At 44.8% G+C, this 14,712-nt stretch overlaps 2 protein-coding genes across 2 annotated transcripts; both read left to right on the plus strand.

Annotated features, from left to right (window-relative positions):
* Positions 1 to 686: 686 nt before the first annotated feature.
* Positions 687 to 1,868, plus strand: LOC308316866 (kelch domain-containing protein 3-like; the record flags this gene model as incomplete). Its single annotated transcript, XM_080765654.1, has 1 exon — positions 687 to 1,868. The coding sequence occupies one exon, from the start codon at positions 687 to 689 to the stop codon at positions 1,866 to 1,868; it is 1,182 nt and encodes a 393-aa protein (XP_080621780.1).
* A 5,218-nt stretch (positions 1,869 to 7,086) lies between these two features.
* LOC308316867 (kelch domain-containing protein 3-like) lies at positions 7,087 to 8,250 on the plus strand (the record flags this gene model as incomplete). Its single annotated transcript, XM_080765655.1, has 1 exon — positions 7,087 to 8,250. One exon carries the CDS (start codon positions 7,087 to 7,089, stop codon positions 8,248 to 8,250), a length of 1,164 nt encoding a protein of 387 aa, XP_080621781.1.
* Between the last annotated feature and the right edge of the window lie 6,462 nt (positions 8,251 to 14,712).

Consider the following 14,712-nt stretch of genomic DNA (forward strand, 5'->3'; position numbering starts at 1 on the left):
CAAGGCGTTGGAGGGGATAGCCGCCCATCAAAATGCGAAGTGACTTATAATCATGATGGACATGTACGATGATGAAGTCAAGCTAGGGTACACAGTGCACTGAGCCACATCATTATAGGTCACCCACTTCCCATTGACTTCACCTGGACATTTGTATGGAAGAAATTATCCTGTAAAAAGTCCATAGACTTTTAGTAACACATGATGTCACGGGTGGCACACACACAGAGTCACACTAGCGCCGCTAAACTATAGCTCTATATGTATTCTCTGGTGCAGTGGTTCTCAAACATTGTACTGTCAAGGACCACAACGGATCGCCGTTTGAAAATATAAGATATTTAAAGAAAGAAATCTCACTTGTGTGACGTGAGGGGCGCGCTGATCATCATGCATCACATTCTGTGCTCAGCTGTTTGTGTGCTCCTACACACAAACACACTTAAACTGTGCATTCCGGGCCCATTCTGCCATTCTGTCTGTCTGTCTTTCTGTTTACATACCACTAACCAACTTTTCCGATTGGCTAACACAACCCGCGAGCTTTGCTGATTGGCCAAGCTTTGTATACCATTTGTGCCCACGTAACCAATATAAGTGAGGACGCGTGTGACAGAACTCCCTTTCTTCATAGAACGAGACAGCTCCAGGTCCATTGTGCTTTGCTGTGGTAGCCCTGCTGCGAGATGTTGCACTGCATAGTGCACCTGAAGGGAGGACCGAAGAGAATGCGTCATGCTGCGGTGGCAGTGGCCCACAAGGTGTACTCGTTTGGAGGGCACGACATGGAGAACATCTCCGTGCATGTCTTCAACACAGTGTTCTTGCGCTGGGTAAAGCTGCCCCCAGTGGCGACCGGAAGACAGTATCCCATCGAGGTTCCATCCAAGCGATCGGGCCACACAGCCGTGCTGATAGAAGACATCATCTACATCTGGGGCGGTTACACTTACACACGGGAGGACAACGCACTCTACGCATTCGACGTCGACACCCACCGATGGTTCCAGCCCACGACCTCTGGGATTGTCCCGGGGGCGAGGGAGGGCCACGCGGCCTGCGTCCTGGGGAAGACCATGTATATCTTTGGGGGATTCAACTATAACTCTAATTACACTAATGACATCCACATGCTGGACACCACCAGCATGGTCTGGTCTTTTATCGAAACCAGAGGCATTCCGGCAAACACTTCGTTGTGTCACTCCGCCACCATCATCGGGTCGATGGTGTTTGTGTTCGGGGGTAGAGGGGCTGAAACGAGGGGAGGACAGTTGGACTACAACAACGACATAAATATGTTTGACACAGAGACGAACTGCTGGCTGAGTCCCCAAAAACAAACCGTCTACTGTATGCCAGAAAGGCGCGCCTGTCATTCTGCCTTTGCCTACAATGGAGAGCTATACATATTTGGTGGCCACAACTGTCTTCTGGACAGGACCTTCAATGATCTGTGGAAATTCAACACAGAGACGTTTGCGTGGAAGAAGCTCGAGCTGAAGGGTGAAGTCCCGAGTCTGTGGATGTCTAGGATGTGCTGTTGCATGGTGGGAGATCGTATCATCTTCTTTGGAGGATACAGATACACGTCGGCACCGGCAGATGCTGAAGATCTTGATGAGGATGATGAGGTGTCTGACCTGTACATCATAGACTTGATGTACAGGTCAGACACCTCATCAGGTCTGAGGACCTTATGCAAGCTAGGAGTCATTCACTATGGTCTGGAACAGTCAGACCTTCCAGAAAGCGTCAGATGGGAACTAGCTGCCATGACTACCAGAAGAAATAGCATAGTGCACAACTTAGCAGCGAACAACTTCCAGGCAACGGAACAGACGGAAAGGAGGATAACAAGGCAATAGCCACACTTCAAAAGGATCCCTTCATTTGCATCGGAAAGAAAGCAGAGCACAGGAATGTGCTCAGTGATACCCACCAGGAAGTAAACAGCATCACACAGGAGAATAGAGAAGTCTACTACCAAATGAACTGTACCAGGACACACGCGAAGATGAGGATCTCTAAGAATAAACAACTCCTACACCCAGTTGATCTCGTGCCTGAAGGAACGTAGGAACAAAGATGCTTTGGGCAAAGGAACGGACAGTTAGGAAGGAGGACTGATGGTTTTGTTTTTTTTAAACAAAAAAAGGAATTGACGTTGAGGTGTTGTCTTTAATGTTTTTTTTCCCCTGTTTTTATTGATTTACTGCTTCTGTCACGCATGAGCCGATTTAACGAGCTATGAGATCGGAATTCCAGATTTATTAAATTGGTAATGTACACTCTAGTAATCCAAATATAGTAGGCCTACCTCTATATTTGGATTGCTAGAGTGTACATTCAGTACATTCAACACTTACTTTGACAAAAGAAAAGCATTTACAGCATTTTTAAAACATGCTTAATAGGCTGTCAGGATCCAAGAAAAAGTGCCTAGAAAATGAATTCCGTTCCCACGTCATGGGCACTAGACCTACAATTTCACTGCATCTTTGTATAGACAATACCCTTCTGGACTTTGGGTTAAAAGTTCTCTTCATAATGCCCTGCAGTATTCTGTCACAAGCCAGTAATGCATAATAAAGTGTATAAACAAAAAACGAAAATCTTGTGCTGCTGTTTTTGCTTGTAAAATGGGTTGAATTGGGTTAAATACAATATGAATATATATAATTACATGGGTTAATACAATGCACTGCTTCATCTCTCTCAGCTAAGGGGTCCTTGACCTGAACAACGTTGAAGACACTTGTTCTATACATTTTAAGTATACAGCATATTTTTTCAAAACAGCATTCTAACTTACTGGTAGAGTGTTTCCCTCTCCGCTCTGGCATATACATATACATATACATATACATATACATATACATATACATATACATATACATATACATATACATATCTCAGAATAGCTCAATACCCTGCAGTCATGCACACTTCCAGGCCATATCCCACATTGATATGTGTGAACCTGTTATAATGATTATAGGAAAATATTTACCACATGTTTGTAGTTACTGAATAGAATACCAGTGAGACGCCTGGGGGGGCGAGAAGCGACCTTGAGGTTGCGTACACTGGCCATATATGGAGCGTGGCTTGAGTGTACATGGTTTGAGGAGGTCAGATCAACATATGGAATGTCAGAATAGGTCAGCTCCATATATGGAGATCTAAGGGTGACGGCGGTGGCAGTGTCTTGGGTGTACAGGGTTATGAGGGCACAGGTAGGGGCTGGGCCTTAATTCTCAGGCCTGTTGAGAACTCTACTTTTCGCGGCTGCACAAATAACTTTGGGGCAGGCCCGTCTAGAGTTTAAATGAACAGGTATCAGTCGAAAGGGAGATATTGAAGAGAAAGGATGGATGGGGAATGATCAACATATGAAATGACAGAACAGGTTCTGACATAATATCCATATACTCAGGCATGCAAAAGTGTAGCTTTTCGGCGAAAATCGCCGTTTTTATCCCAAATATAGGACCTGTGTGATTAATGCAAATCCGTTAAAAAAAATGTTTGGGTGGGGTGAGGGGGTCTGTGGGTGGGGGTGGAGCCCGAGCCCACTGCCTGGAGAATTATCTGACGAGACTGACGGACTAGTCTCGTGAGTCGATCACTAATGATTCTGAACGATATTTCTGCTTGCATCTGAGCGGCATGATGTGCGCCGCCGCTGGTCGCTGCGCTTGTGTGGACTCAAGACTCGGCGGGAGTTGGGACAGACGGTCCAATTTTGACACACAGTGGCTGCAGCCAGACATGAGCCTAAAGAAATCGTAGGCGCAGACGTCTCGGCGGTTTTTAGACAGCTGGTGGATGGAGAAAAAGCTCCACGTCCGCCGACGACTTGCGCGCAACGGCCAGCCGACAGCTGACGCTCTCCTCTGCGGCAGAGACAGCTGCCGACAAGCGTGTGTCACCCGGCAGTGATAGGCACTAGCCAATGGAACAGATGCAGCCGCAGCCCATCCACTGGGCGGGTATTCACTTGTAGTTTTCTTCTTTCACGGAGTCAAACGCCCCCTGGGCAGTGGGCACCTCGAAGTAACATTCTGTCCACTCCAAATTGTTAACAAAACATTGAAAAATCGTCTGAAGAAATGTAAAGCAGTGGTTCTCATGTTTGCTTCAGATCACCCCTGTAATCTTTTCATCCATGGCACCCCTGGCTGAATTACATTGTCATTTACTGTAACCCTGATCCATGATGACATTGAAAATAACTTTATATTTATAAAATAGCGCGTTCACTTCACCCTCCACTGCCCTTCTCATCATCAATAACCTCATTCTCCGTGGTGTAGTGGTTAGGATTCTGCGCTCTCACCGCGGCGGCCCGGGTTCGATCCCCGGTCAGGGAACACTGTTTTATGATGAATTCCTGTTCTGTTCTTTAACTATATAGAAGTGTCTATTTATACGTCTCTAAATGTTTTGATGAATTGAACCATGTGGACCCTGTTGTAAACAAGTGTAATGCTTAATTGGGTCGTTCACTCACAGTTAAGAGTATTTGTATTGAGTTTGTGCTTGAAATGTATTGTAATTCTGCAAACTGTTAATAAATATTTAAATCAATAAATCAAAAATATCCTTCTCCTTCTCACCGCCGGGTGACACACTTCATTTTTATGCTTGTCGGCAGCTTACATCTGACGCGGAGGAGAGCATCAGATGTAAACTGGCCGTCGCGCAAGTCGTCGGAAAACAAAACTATTGTAGCCTCGGCAGGGAGGCGAACCAGGGTTGCCAATTCCAAAGGCATATACATTAACCACTCGACTAGAGAGTCATAACTTGACAGCCATGTTGCAACGCAGCAGCATATAGCCTACACTAGAATGCGCCTTTGTGTCAACATCTTGTCACTCACTCACTTGTCACTCTCACGCCCACTTCGCCAACCAAGAAATAGAAGACTACATGCCATTGAATAGGCTTCCGGGTGCGTCCCCTCTCGGGACCGCCCACTTTCCGCAGAGTAGAGCGGAGACGTCTGCGCCTACGATTTCTTTAGGCTCATGTCTGGCTGCAGCCTGTCTGTGACTCGCCAGTCAGTCCCATAGTTTAGCTGCTACAAGTTAGCATTAGCAACGTTAGCACCTTGCGTTATACTGTCTGTGGTTGTGGACACGCCGGCGTCAGTTTCTCTCGCTTTGTGTGTGTGTGTGTGCGCTCGTGTGTGTGCATGCATGCGTGCGAGTAAATAAATAAAGCACGCGCACATGTGTGTGTGTGCGTGCGTGCGTGTGAGTAAATAAATAAAACTCTTGATACATACAACTTGTAGTCCTACATCCCCCCCAGGGCTTATACTAAATGGATATATTAAAAAAGAAACCAGCAGCTACTGTTGAATAAGGAGAGGAGGTTACTCTACATGTCTTAAATTGACTAAGGCTAAAATATTTAAGTAAACATTTTATTTGTATTATAATTTATTATTTTTCCAGTGAATATAATTTCTATTTTACATGATGTGAAGAGTGTAACTGTAAGGGATTTTGAGATGGGAGTGCGAGTGCTGGACCTGTTTTTTTTAAATCACACCCGTGTGAAGTGAGCGGCACTCTTTAATATCATCATACATCATCCATTCATTGTCATTTTTGTGACAATGAATGTGTAGGATTGTGTAGGACAAAAAGCCGAGATATGACAATCATTCTCCATTCATTGTCAATGGCATTTAGGACACAAATCTACTGAATATAGGAGGGGCTAGTGCTCCTCGAGGGGCTAGTGCTCCTGTTGGAGTAAATTAATTGTTCTATGACTATCGGGACATGAATGTTAACATCTTGCTCAATACTGACTATAGATTTGTACTGATTTAGTAAATAATCATCTGTCATTTTTGAGTGGTGCAGCCACTCAACCACACTATAGACAGCTACAGTATGTGTGTGTGGCTGTGTCCCTGGCTGTGTCATTGGGTCTGTTCCTGGCTGTGTCCCTGTGTCATTGGGTCTGTCCCTGGCTGTGTCCCTGTGTCATTGGGTCTGTCCCTGGCTGTGTCCCTGGCCATGTCATTGGGTCTGTTCCTGGCTGTGTCCCTGTGTCATTGGGTCTGTCCCTGGCTGTGTCCCTGTGTCATTGGGTCTGTCCCTGGCTGTGTCCCTGTGTCATTGGGTCTGTTCCTGGCTGTGTCCCTGTGTCATTGGGTCTGTCCCTGGCTGTGTCCCTGTGTCATTGGGTCTGTCCCTGGCTGTGTCCCTGTGTCATTGGGTCTGTCCCTGGCTGTGTCCCTGTGTCATTGGGTCTGTTCCTGGCTGTGTCCCTGTGTCATTGGGTCTGTCCCTGGCTGTGTCCCTGTGTCATTGGGTCTGTCCCTGGCTGTGTCTCTGTGTCATTGGGTCTGTCCCTGGCTGTGTCCCTGTGTCATTGGGTCTGTCCCTGGCTGTGTCCGTGTCATTGGGTCTGTCCCTGGCTGTGTCCGTGTCATTGGGTCTGTCCCTGGCTGTGTCTCTGTGTCATTGGGTCTGTCCCTGGCTGTGTCTCTGTGTCATTGGGTCTGTCCCTGGCTGTGTCCCTGTGTCATTGGGTCTGTCCCTGGCTGTGTCCGTGTCATTGGGTCTGTCCCTGGCTGTGTCCCTGTGTCATTGGGTCTGTCCCTGGCTGTGTCCCTGGCTGTGTCCGAGCACGAACATAGCGTTATAGCATTTGTTCACCACCAAGTGTCACTGTTGCACAGCCTAACACACAGACACACAGGCCGTGTGTGTGCGTGTCCGTTTCATAACGTACTATGATCTTAATAATTATTAATATATATTTTTTAACCTGGCCTGCACGCACTATGTGCGGTGTGTCAGTGTGTATTATTAGACTTCAAAGCATGAACAGCATACACTACAGCACTTTCAGTCTGTCTGTCTGTTTACATACCACCAACCAACTTTTCCGATTGGCTAACACAACCCGCGAGCTTTGCTGTTTGGCCAAGCTTTTCATACCATTTGTGCCTACGCAACCAATATAAGTGAGGACGCGTGTTACAGAACTCCCTTTCTTCATAGAACGAGACAGCTTGAGGTCCATTGTGCTTTGCTCTGGTAGCCCTGCTGCGAGATGTTGCGCTGCATAGTGCACCTGAAGGGAGGACCGAAGAGAACACGTCATGCTGCGGTGGCAGTGGCCCACAAGGTGTACTCGTTTGGAGGGCACGACATGGAGATCATCGATGTGCATGTCTTCAACACAGTGTCGTTGCGCTGGGTAAAGCTGCCCCCAGTGGCGACCGGAAGACAGTATCCCATCGAGGTTCCATCCAAGCGATCGGGCCACACAGCCGTGCTGATAGAAGACATCATCTACATCTGGGGCGGTTACACTTACACACGGGAGGACAACGCACTCTACGCATTCGACGTCGACACCCACCAATGGTTCCAGCCCACGACCTCTGGGATTGTCCCGGGGGCGAGGGAGGGCCACGCGGCCTGCGTCCTGGGGAAGACCATGTATATCTTTGGAGGATTCAACTATAACTCTAAATACACTAATGACATCCACATGCTGGACACCACCAGCATGGTCTGGTCTTTTATCGAAACCAGTGGCATTCCGGCACACGCTTCGTTGTGTCACTCCGCCACCATCATCGAGTCGATGGTGTTTGTGTTCGGGGGTAGAGGGGCTGAAACGGGGGGATCACATCAGTTGGACTACAACAACGACATAAATATGTTTGACACAGAGACGAACCGCTGGCTGAGTCCGCAAGAACAAACCGTCTACCATATGCCAGAAAGGCGCGCGTGTCATTCTGCCTTTGCCTACAATGGAGAGCTATACATATTTGGTGGCCACAACTGTCTTCTGGACAGGACCTTCAATGATCTGTGGAAATTCAACACAGAGACGTTTGCGTGGAAGAAGCTCGAGCCGAAGGGTGAAGTCCCGAGTCTGTGGATGTCTAGGATGTGCTGTTGCATGGTGGGAGATCGTATCATCTTCTTTGGAGGATACAGATACACGTCGACTCCGGAAGATGAAGATTCTGATGAGGATGATGAGGTGTCTGACCTGTACATCATAGACTTAAGTCCAAGTCTGAAGACCTTATGCAAGCTAGGAGTCATTCACTATGGTCTGGAACAGTCAGACCTTCCAGAAAGCGTCAGATGGGAACTAGCTGCCATGACTACCAGAAGAAATAGCATAGTGCACAACTTAGCAGCGAACAACTTCCAGGCAACGGAACAGACGGAAAGGAGGATAATAAGGCAATAGCCACACTTCAAAAGGATCCCTTCATTTGCATCGGAAAGAAAGCAGAGCACAGGAATGTGCTCAGTGATACCCACCAGGAAGTAAACAGCATCACACAGGCGAATAGAGAAGTCTACTACCAAATTAACTGTACCAGGACACACGCGAAGATGAGGATCTCTAAGAATAAACAACTCCTACACCCAGTTGATCTCGTGCCTGAAGGAACGTAGGAACAAAGATGCTTTGGGCAAAGGAACGGACAGTTAGGAAGGAGGACTGATGGTTTTGTTTTTTTTAAACAAAAAAGGAATTGACGCTGAGGTGTTGTTTTTAATGTTTTTTTCCCTGTTTTTATTGATTTACTGCTTCTGTCACGCATGAGCCGATTTAAAGAGCTATGAGATCGGAATTCCAGATTGAATTAAATTGGTAATGTACACTCTAGTAATCCAAATATAGTAGGCCTAACCTCTATATTTGGATTGCTAGAGTGTACATTCAGTACATTCAACACTTACTTTGACAAAAGAAAAGCATTTACAGCATTTTTAAAACATGTGCTTGTCGTTCCAAGTGAGAGAGTATATGAGAGGCCCCCCGGCTTAGATGATTCAAAAGTCAGAGATTTGGCCACATTGCTGTGTCAAGGAAATGTGGAATGCTTGTACATTTAAGGACGTCATAAACCAAGCCATGAGAAGCTGTTTTCTGTGACCTGTGACATGTGTGGTCTGGAGGTCTCTGATGTCATGTGTACAAGACCCACCCACCCCTGGGGTGGGGGGTAATAATGTATTTAAGCTGAAACCTGACTGAGATGTGTTGAGTCAGTACGGTGTTCCATTGTAACGCTCCACTGCTGTCTCCGTATTCGAATACATTCTATTCCAATACTCTGAAACTCTGAATTGTGTCTGTCTCATTATTGATGTTTCAACTATGTTATGAGTGCTCACCGACAGATTTCTTTAACAGCTGCGTCATGTGGCGGCAATCAAAGATGCTCAAAATGTGGGGGGGGGGGGGGACGACATGATCTATTAAAATGCAAAGCAACTGATGACGAGCCGAAATGTTGCAACGGCAACCTTTAGGGGATGCCCTCACTCTGAGAGGGCAAAGCGTGTTCAGGACGTTAAAGAACAGCATAACAGTTTGTATGCGGATGATGCGCTAAAGAAAGTAGACGGGAAAAGTGACAATAAGTCTCTGTGTATGTTGGCTCTGCTCAGATGTTCTGTAATGGCAATTTTAATTTCAACTACAGTGCCAGATATAATGCATTATATTGTGTATTTATCTTCCTTCCATTAAGTCTCTTTGCTCACCAATGTGCTCAGTCTGATTCATGCAGCTGTCAATCTAACAGCTGACCTGACTCCTCCACGCTGTCAGCAAAGGTATACTTATTTGTGTGTCGCCCTTATCTTTAGAACAGATCCTTATATGACCAGTTGGTATAGCATCTCTGTTAGGACAAGACTATAAGAACTGTCTGAGAATGGGGTTGGGAAGGCTTGCGCCCGGAGGGGCTGCTGGAACAGGCAAGGAGGAGGCCTGTCCTTCACTCTCTGTATATTGTTTCTCTGCTGAATCTTCTTAATAAATTATCTTTTCATGTAATTCACTTTAGATAGTATGACGTAACTCAAGTCTCACCACTTGTTTAAGATTAGGTTTAGATGCCAGAAAATAAGCTTTTGAAGCCCATTTGGAATGGTAATACTGGAATTTTAACTTACTAGATGCTATTGCACGTTACTAATATTTTAACTTACTACGCTAGAGTTGCTGAGGGAACATAGGACTGGGGGGACGTAGGACTGAGGGAACATATAGCTGAGGGAACATAGAACTGAGGGAACATAGGGCTGAGGGAACATAGAACTGAGGGAACATAGGGCTGAGGGAACATAGAACTGAGGGAACATAGGGCTGAGGGAACATAGAACTGAGGGAACATAGGGCTGAAATAACATAGAACTGAGGGAACATAGGGCTGAGGGAACATAGAACTGAGGGAACATATAGGGCTGAATGGAACATAGGGCTGAGGGAACATAGAGCTGAGGGAACATAGAACTGAGGGAACATAGGGCTGAGGGAACATAGAACTGAGGGAACATATACAGTAGGGCTGAATGGAACATATAATAGGGCTGTTGGAACATACAATAGGAGCACTTTATTTGCTCCGGTTGGACGAAGCTAGAGTGGCATTCAGACTCTTAGTTTTGTTTTCAGCACAGACACATATTTCACCTCTATCATACCAAATCTATATTTCAAAATGTGTAAAAAACTTGTCTAACACACACACACACACACACACACACACACACACACACACACACACACACACACATTAATTCAGCTTTGAAAATAGTTCGCTGCCGGTGATGCCAATACTAATTTGTTTCTCATTTGGAAAAAAAATAAAACAGGGACAGATTTTTCCATCTGATCTTTCATTTTGGCAATTTGTTGTGATACGAAAAATGACTCGCACATCATTTATTCATGTGATGACAAGCTCTTGAATGCAAAGGCGGCTTCTCCGCTGTTTCATAAGCACGCCAGATGAGCCCATCAGGAGCTATAGAGACTGTAGCATCGCCTCTGTTTGCCATAGCAGACAGACGTACGCTGGCGTGTGTGTGTGCGTGTGTGTGTGTGTGTGTGTGTGTGTGCATGTGCGCGTGTACACGTGTACACTTGCATTACTATACTTGTGAGGGCCATATGTCCCCACATTAGGTTCGCATATAGTCTAATCTCGGAAACAGACATCATGTGAGATTCCCCACAAGATAAATGGTTGTTTTAATATTGATAAATATTTTTGATAGGTTAGGTTTACAAAGGAAAAGGATACCTGGCTAATAAGCTGTATTATGCCTTAAAACGTTATAATTGTCTTCTATAACTAGTCCTATAAACCCAGGGATCTTTTCAAGAAAAGATTCAGGTTGGGGCTATAGAATTAGGAATTTAGAGGTTAGGTTTAGGGGTTGGGGTTTAGAATGACACCAGATTTATATACTTTGTCATGCACAAAAACTAACCAATATACAAGCTCACATGGCATGTCAAGCTGCGACACATTTTGGCTATTTTCCGCTTTAGCATCGGGGTTAAAAATGCAAAACAAAATGGCATTGATACAATATTGCTATAAAACATTGAGGTCTTCAAACATGTGTGTGCATGTGTGTGCGGTCACGTGTGTGCGTACACGTGTGCATGTGATTGAGCATATATATGTTTGCATGTTAAAGTAGGAAAAAAAGGGAAAGCTCAAACAGACGAACGGTAGCTGCGGGACTCCCCTCTCGGGGGGATCATGTGTGCTACATCTCCCCCTCTGATGGCGGGGCCATGTGTGCTATAACTTCCCTCTGATGGGGGTCATGTCTGCTACAACTCCCCATGTGTGCTACGGTGCCGTGTCATTAGTCAGAAGGTTCATTGTTCCGAAATAATCTTCGGACTAACGGGACTTCGGATCTATGGGCAGTCCCTTGTGCTACAACTCCGCTCTGATGGGGTAGGGGGGTGTACAACTTCCATCTGATATGGGACATACGATAACATTGTTAAATTATAGCAATGACGGACTACTGTATAATTGTCTCCACCAGGCCAAAGGCATGGGGAGAGAGTATGTTTTGCACTCCGTCCGTGTGTGTTTGTGTGTGTCTGTGCGTGTGTCCGTCCTTCCTTCCGTCCGTCCGTCCGATACCAGCTAATCTCCGGCACCATTGGCCCGATCCATGCCAAACTTTGCACACACACTCCCTGGATGCCAACGACGAACCTCTGCGCCAAATATTCCTCAACGGCATGTTATAGCGCCACCATGAGGCCGATTTAGGCAAAACACATTTCTGTATATTACTCGTACACATTTTATCCATACATCACACAATTCGGTATACACTATCTCCATAGTCATGTGATCAACACGGATTTCCAAACTTCCATCACATTTCCACTAGGCCGAGGACGACATGCAACTTTTTTTCTCCAAATCAGCCTCATGGTGGCGCTATAACAGGGCAATTCCTGTTTTTACCTATAACTGCATCGATCTGTATGCAACTTATGTACGTACACTCCCTAAAGGCCATGGAAAAACATTTTCTCTGCATCCTTCTACATCTGCCGGTTATAGCGCCACCATGAGGCCGATTTCTGCAAAACACATTGTTTATGTTAGTCGCACAGATTTTATCCAAATCGCACGCAAATCGGTACACAAGAGAATTGTTGCAAACTAAAAAACATGTTTATATACTCTTAAACATTTTGCGAAACAGCGGTAAAATAGGAGTATGAATCTGCCCTCACACAGACCATGCAAATAATAGCCTACTGTACTGTATGCAATACCCTGACTTGCGGGGTCCCCCAGGGCTCCATACTTGGTCCTATACTGTTCTCTTTATATATGCTCCCCCTTGGCAACCTTATCAATAGCTTTGAAGGTATTTCCTACCATTGCTACGCGGATGACACTCAGCTATATCTCTTCTTCAAATAAAACAACCTCAGTAAACTCACAGTCATGCACGACTGCTTAAAGGGACACTTCACCCTTTTTGCAAAGAAATATATGTTAATGACGTTTAGAAGCTTTAGATCACTTTCCTGGGGGGTTTTATGTGTGTAATATGTGGTTTTAGATATTTTAGATTGTAGCAGTGAGCCTGTCATGGAAACTGGTCTCACTACCTTCCTGGACTACAATTCCCATAATTATTTGGTGCACTGCTCCTCCTTGTGGATAGGGGGGAGAGCTGTCTTACTGAGACAACATGTAGTCCAGGAAGGAAGTGAGCCCAGTGTCCATGACATCAGAGACAACAGGCTCACTGTTACAATCTAAAATATCTAAAACCACATATTACACACATAAAAGACCCCCAGGAAAGTGTTCTAAAGCTCCTAAACGTCATTAACATATATTTTTTTGCAAAAAGGGTGAAGTGTCCCTTTAACTGCCATTAACAACTGGATGGCTCACAATTGTCTACAACTTAACCCCGATAAAACGGAAACACTCATCATAGGCCCAGAGACTTCTTCAAACGCAATTCAGCTGTCCCTCGGTCCACTCGCATCAAACGTAAAATCTGTATAGCAAAGAATCTGGGTGTGTATTTTGACAACCACATGAACCTTGAGTTCCACGTTAAGAAAATGACCTTGCACGCTTTCATATCCTCCCCTCTGGACTATTGCAATGCACTCTACACCACTCTCAGTCACTATCCCGACTTCAACTAATACAAAACTCCGCAGCCAGAATCCTCACAAACACAAACCGCAGGGCACATATAAGTCCAGTATTAGCCGCACTACACTGGCTCCCTATTAAAGCCAGAATTGATTTTGAAATACTTTTAATTACATTTAAAGCTCTACATCGTGCCTCATCGTGCCCCCCCCCTTTTCCCCTCACTGTATATGTTTATTTTCCCTTTTTGCTTCCTTTATGATGAATTCCTGTTCTGTTCTTTAACTATATAGAAGTGTCTATTTGTACGTCTCTAAATGTTTTGATGAATTGAACATGGTGGACCCTCTTGTAAACGAGTGTAATTCTTAATTGGGTCGTCCACTCACAGTCTTTGTATTGAGTTTGTGCTTGAAATGTACTGTAATTCTGCAAACTGTTAATAAATATTTCAATCAAAAAATCTATCAATCAATCAATCAATACTGCCTCCTAAAACCATGCAATGTCAGACCTCTCAGGTCCTCCAACAAAGGTCTGCTAGAAATACCCGCGTACAAGTTGAAAACTAAGGGTGAGCGGGCTTTCGCTGTGGTAGTTCCTATACCCTATACGGAATGCCTTGCCTCTGGCATTGAAAAATGCTGAATCAGTCGACTGTTTTAAGAGACTCCTAAAGACTAATTTATTCCGTAAATATTTCTCCCGTGTACCTTTCACCTGATTCTTTTATAGCCCTATGTCTTGATTCTGCCTTGTTTGTTTTTGTTCTGCTCATTTTATATTGGCACAACTGTATTTGTTCTGTATTTTTCTGTGCTTCTCTTTGTTTTTACTGTGTAAATTGTTCAGCACCTTGTAGCTTTGCTTCGAAAGGTGCTTTATAAATAAATTGTACTTACTTACTTACTATGCACACAAGAAGAAAGAAATGTATTGTATTTCCATGGTTTTACTGAAAATATTGCACCTGGCTATACAGCTGCTATTGACTGTGAATACATACCACCAACTTATAGTGATACAGTTCCTCAGTCCCCTTAAAAAGAAAAGTTTATTCTATAATCTAAACAAAAACATCCTTAAAGGTAGAGTAAGTGATTTCACTTAATTCAAATATCACTTATTTATTTGTTTTGTTGTGATAATCCTCTCTACTATAGAGTGTGCTGACCATATAAGGAGTTCCTCCCTGTCCCCAGTTAACCCCTGGGGGGTCAAAAAACCGTAGGTTTCGTTTT

The sequence above is a fragment of the Protomyctophum bolini genome (genome assembly GCF_963924005.1).
Source record: "Protomyctophum bolini genome assembly, chromosome: 6".
Classification (NCBI taxonomy): Eukaryota; Metazoa; Chordata; class Actinopteri; order Myctophiformes; family Myctophidae; genus Protomyctophum; species Protomyctophum bolini.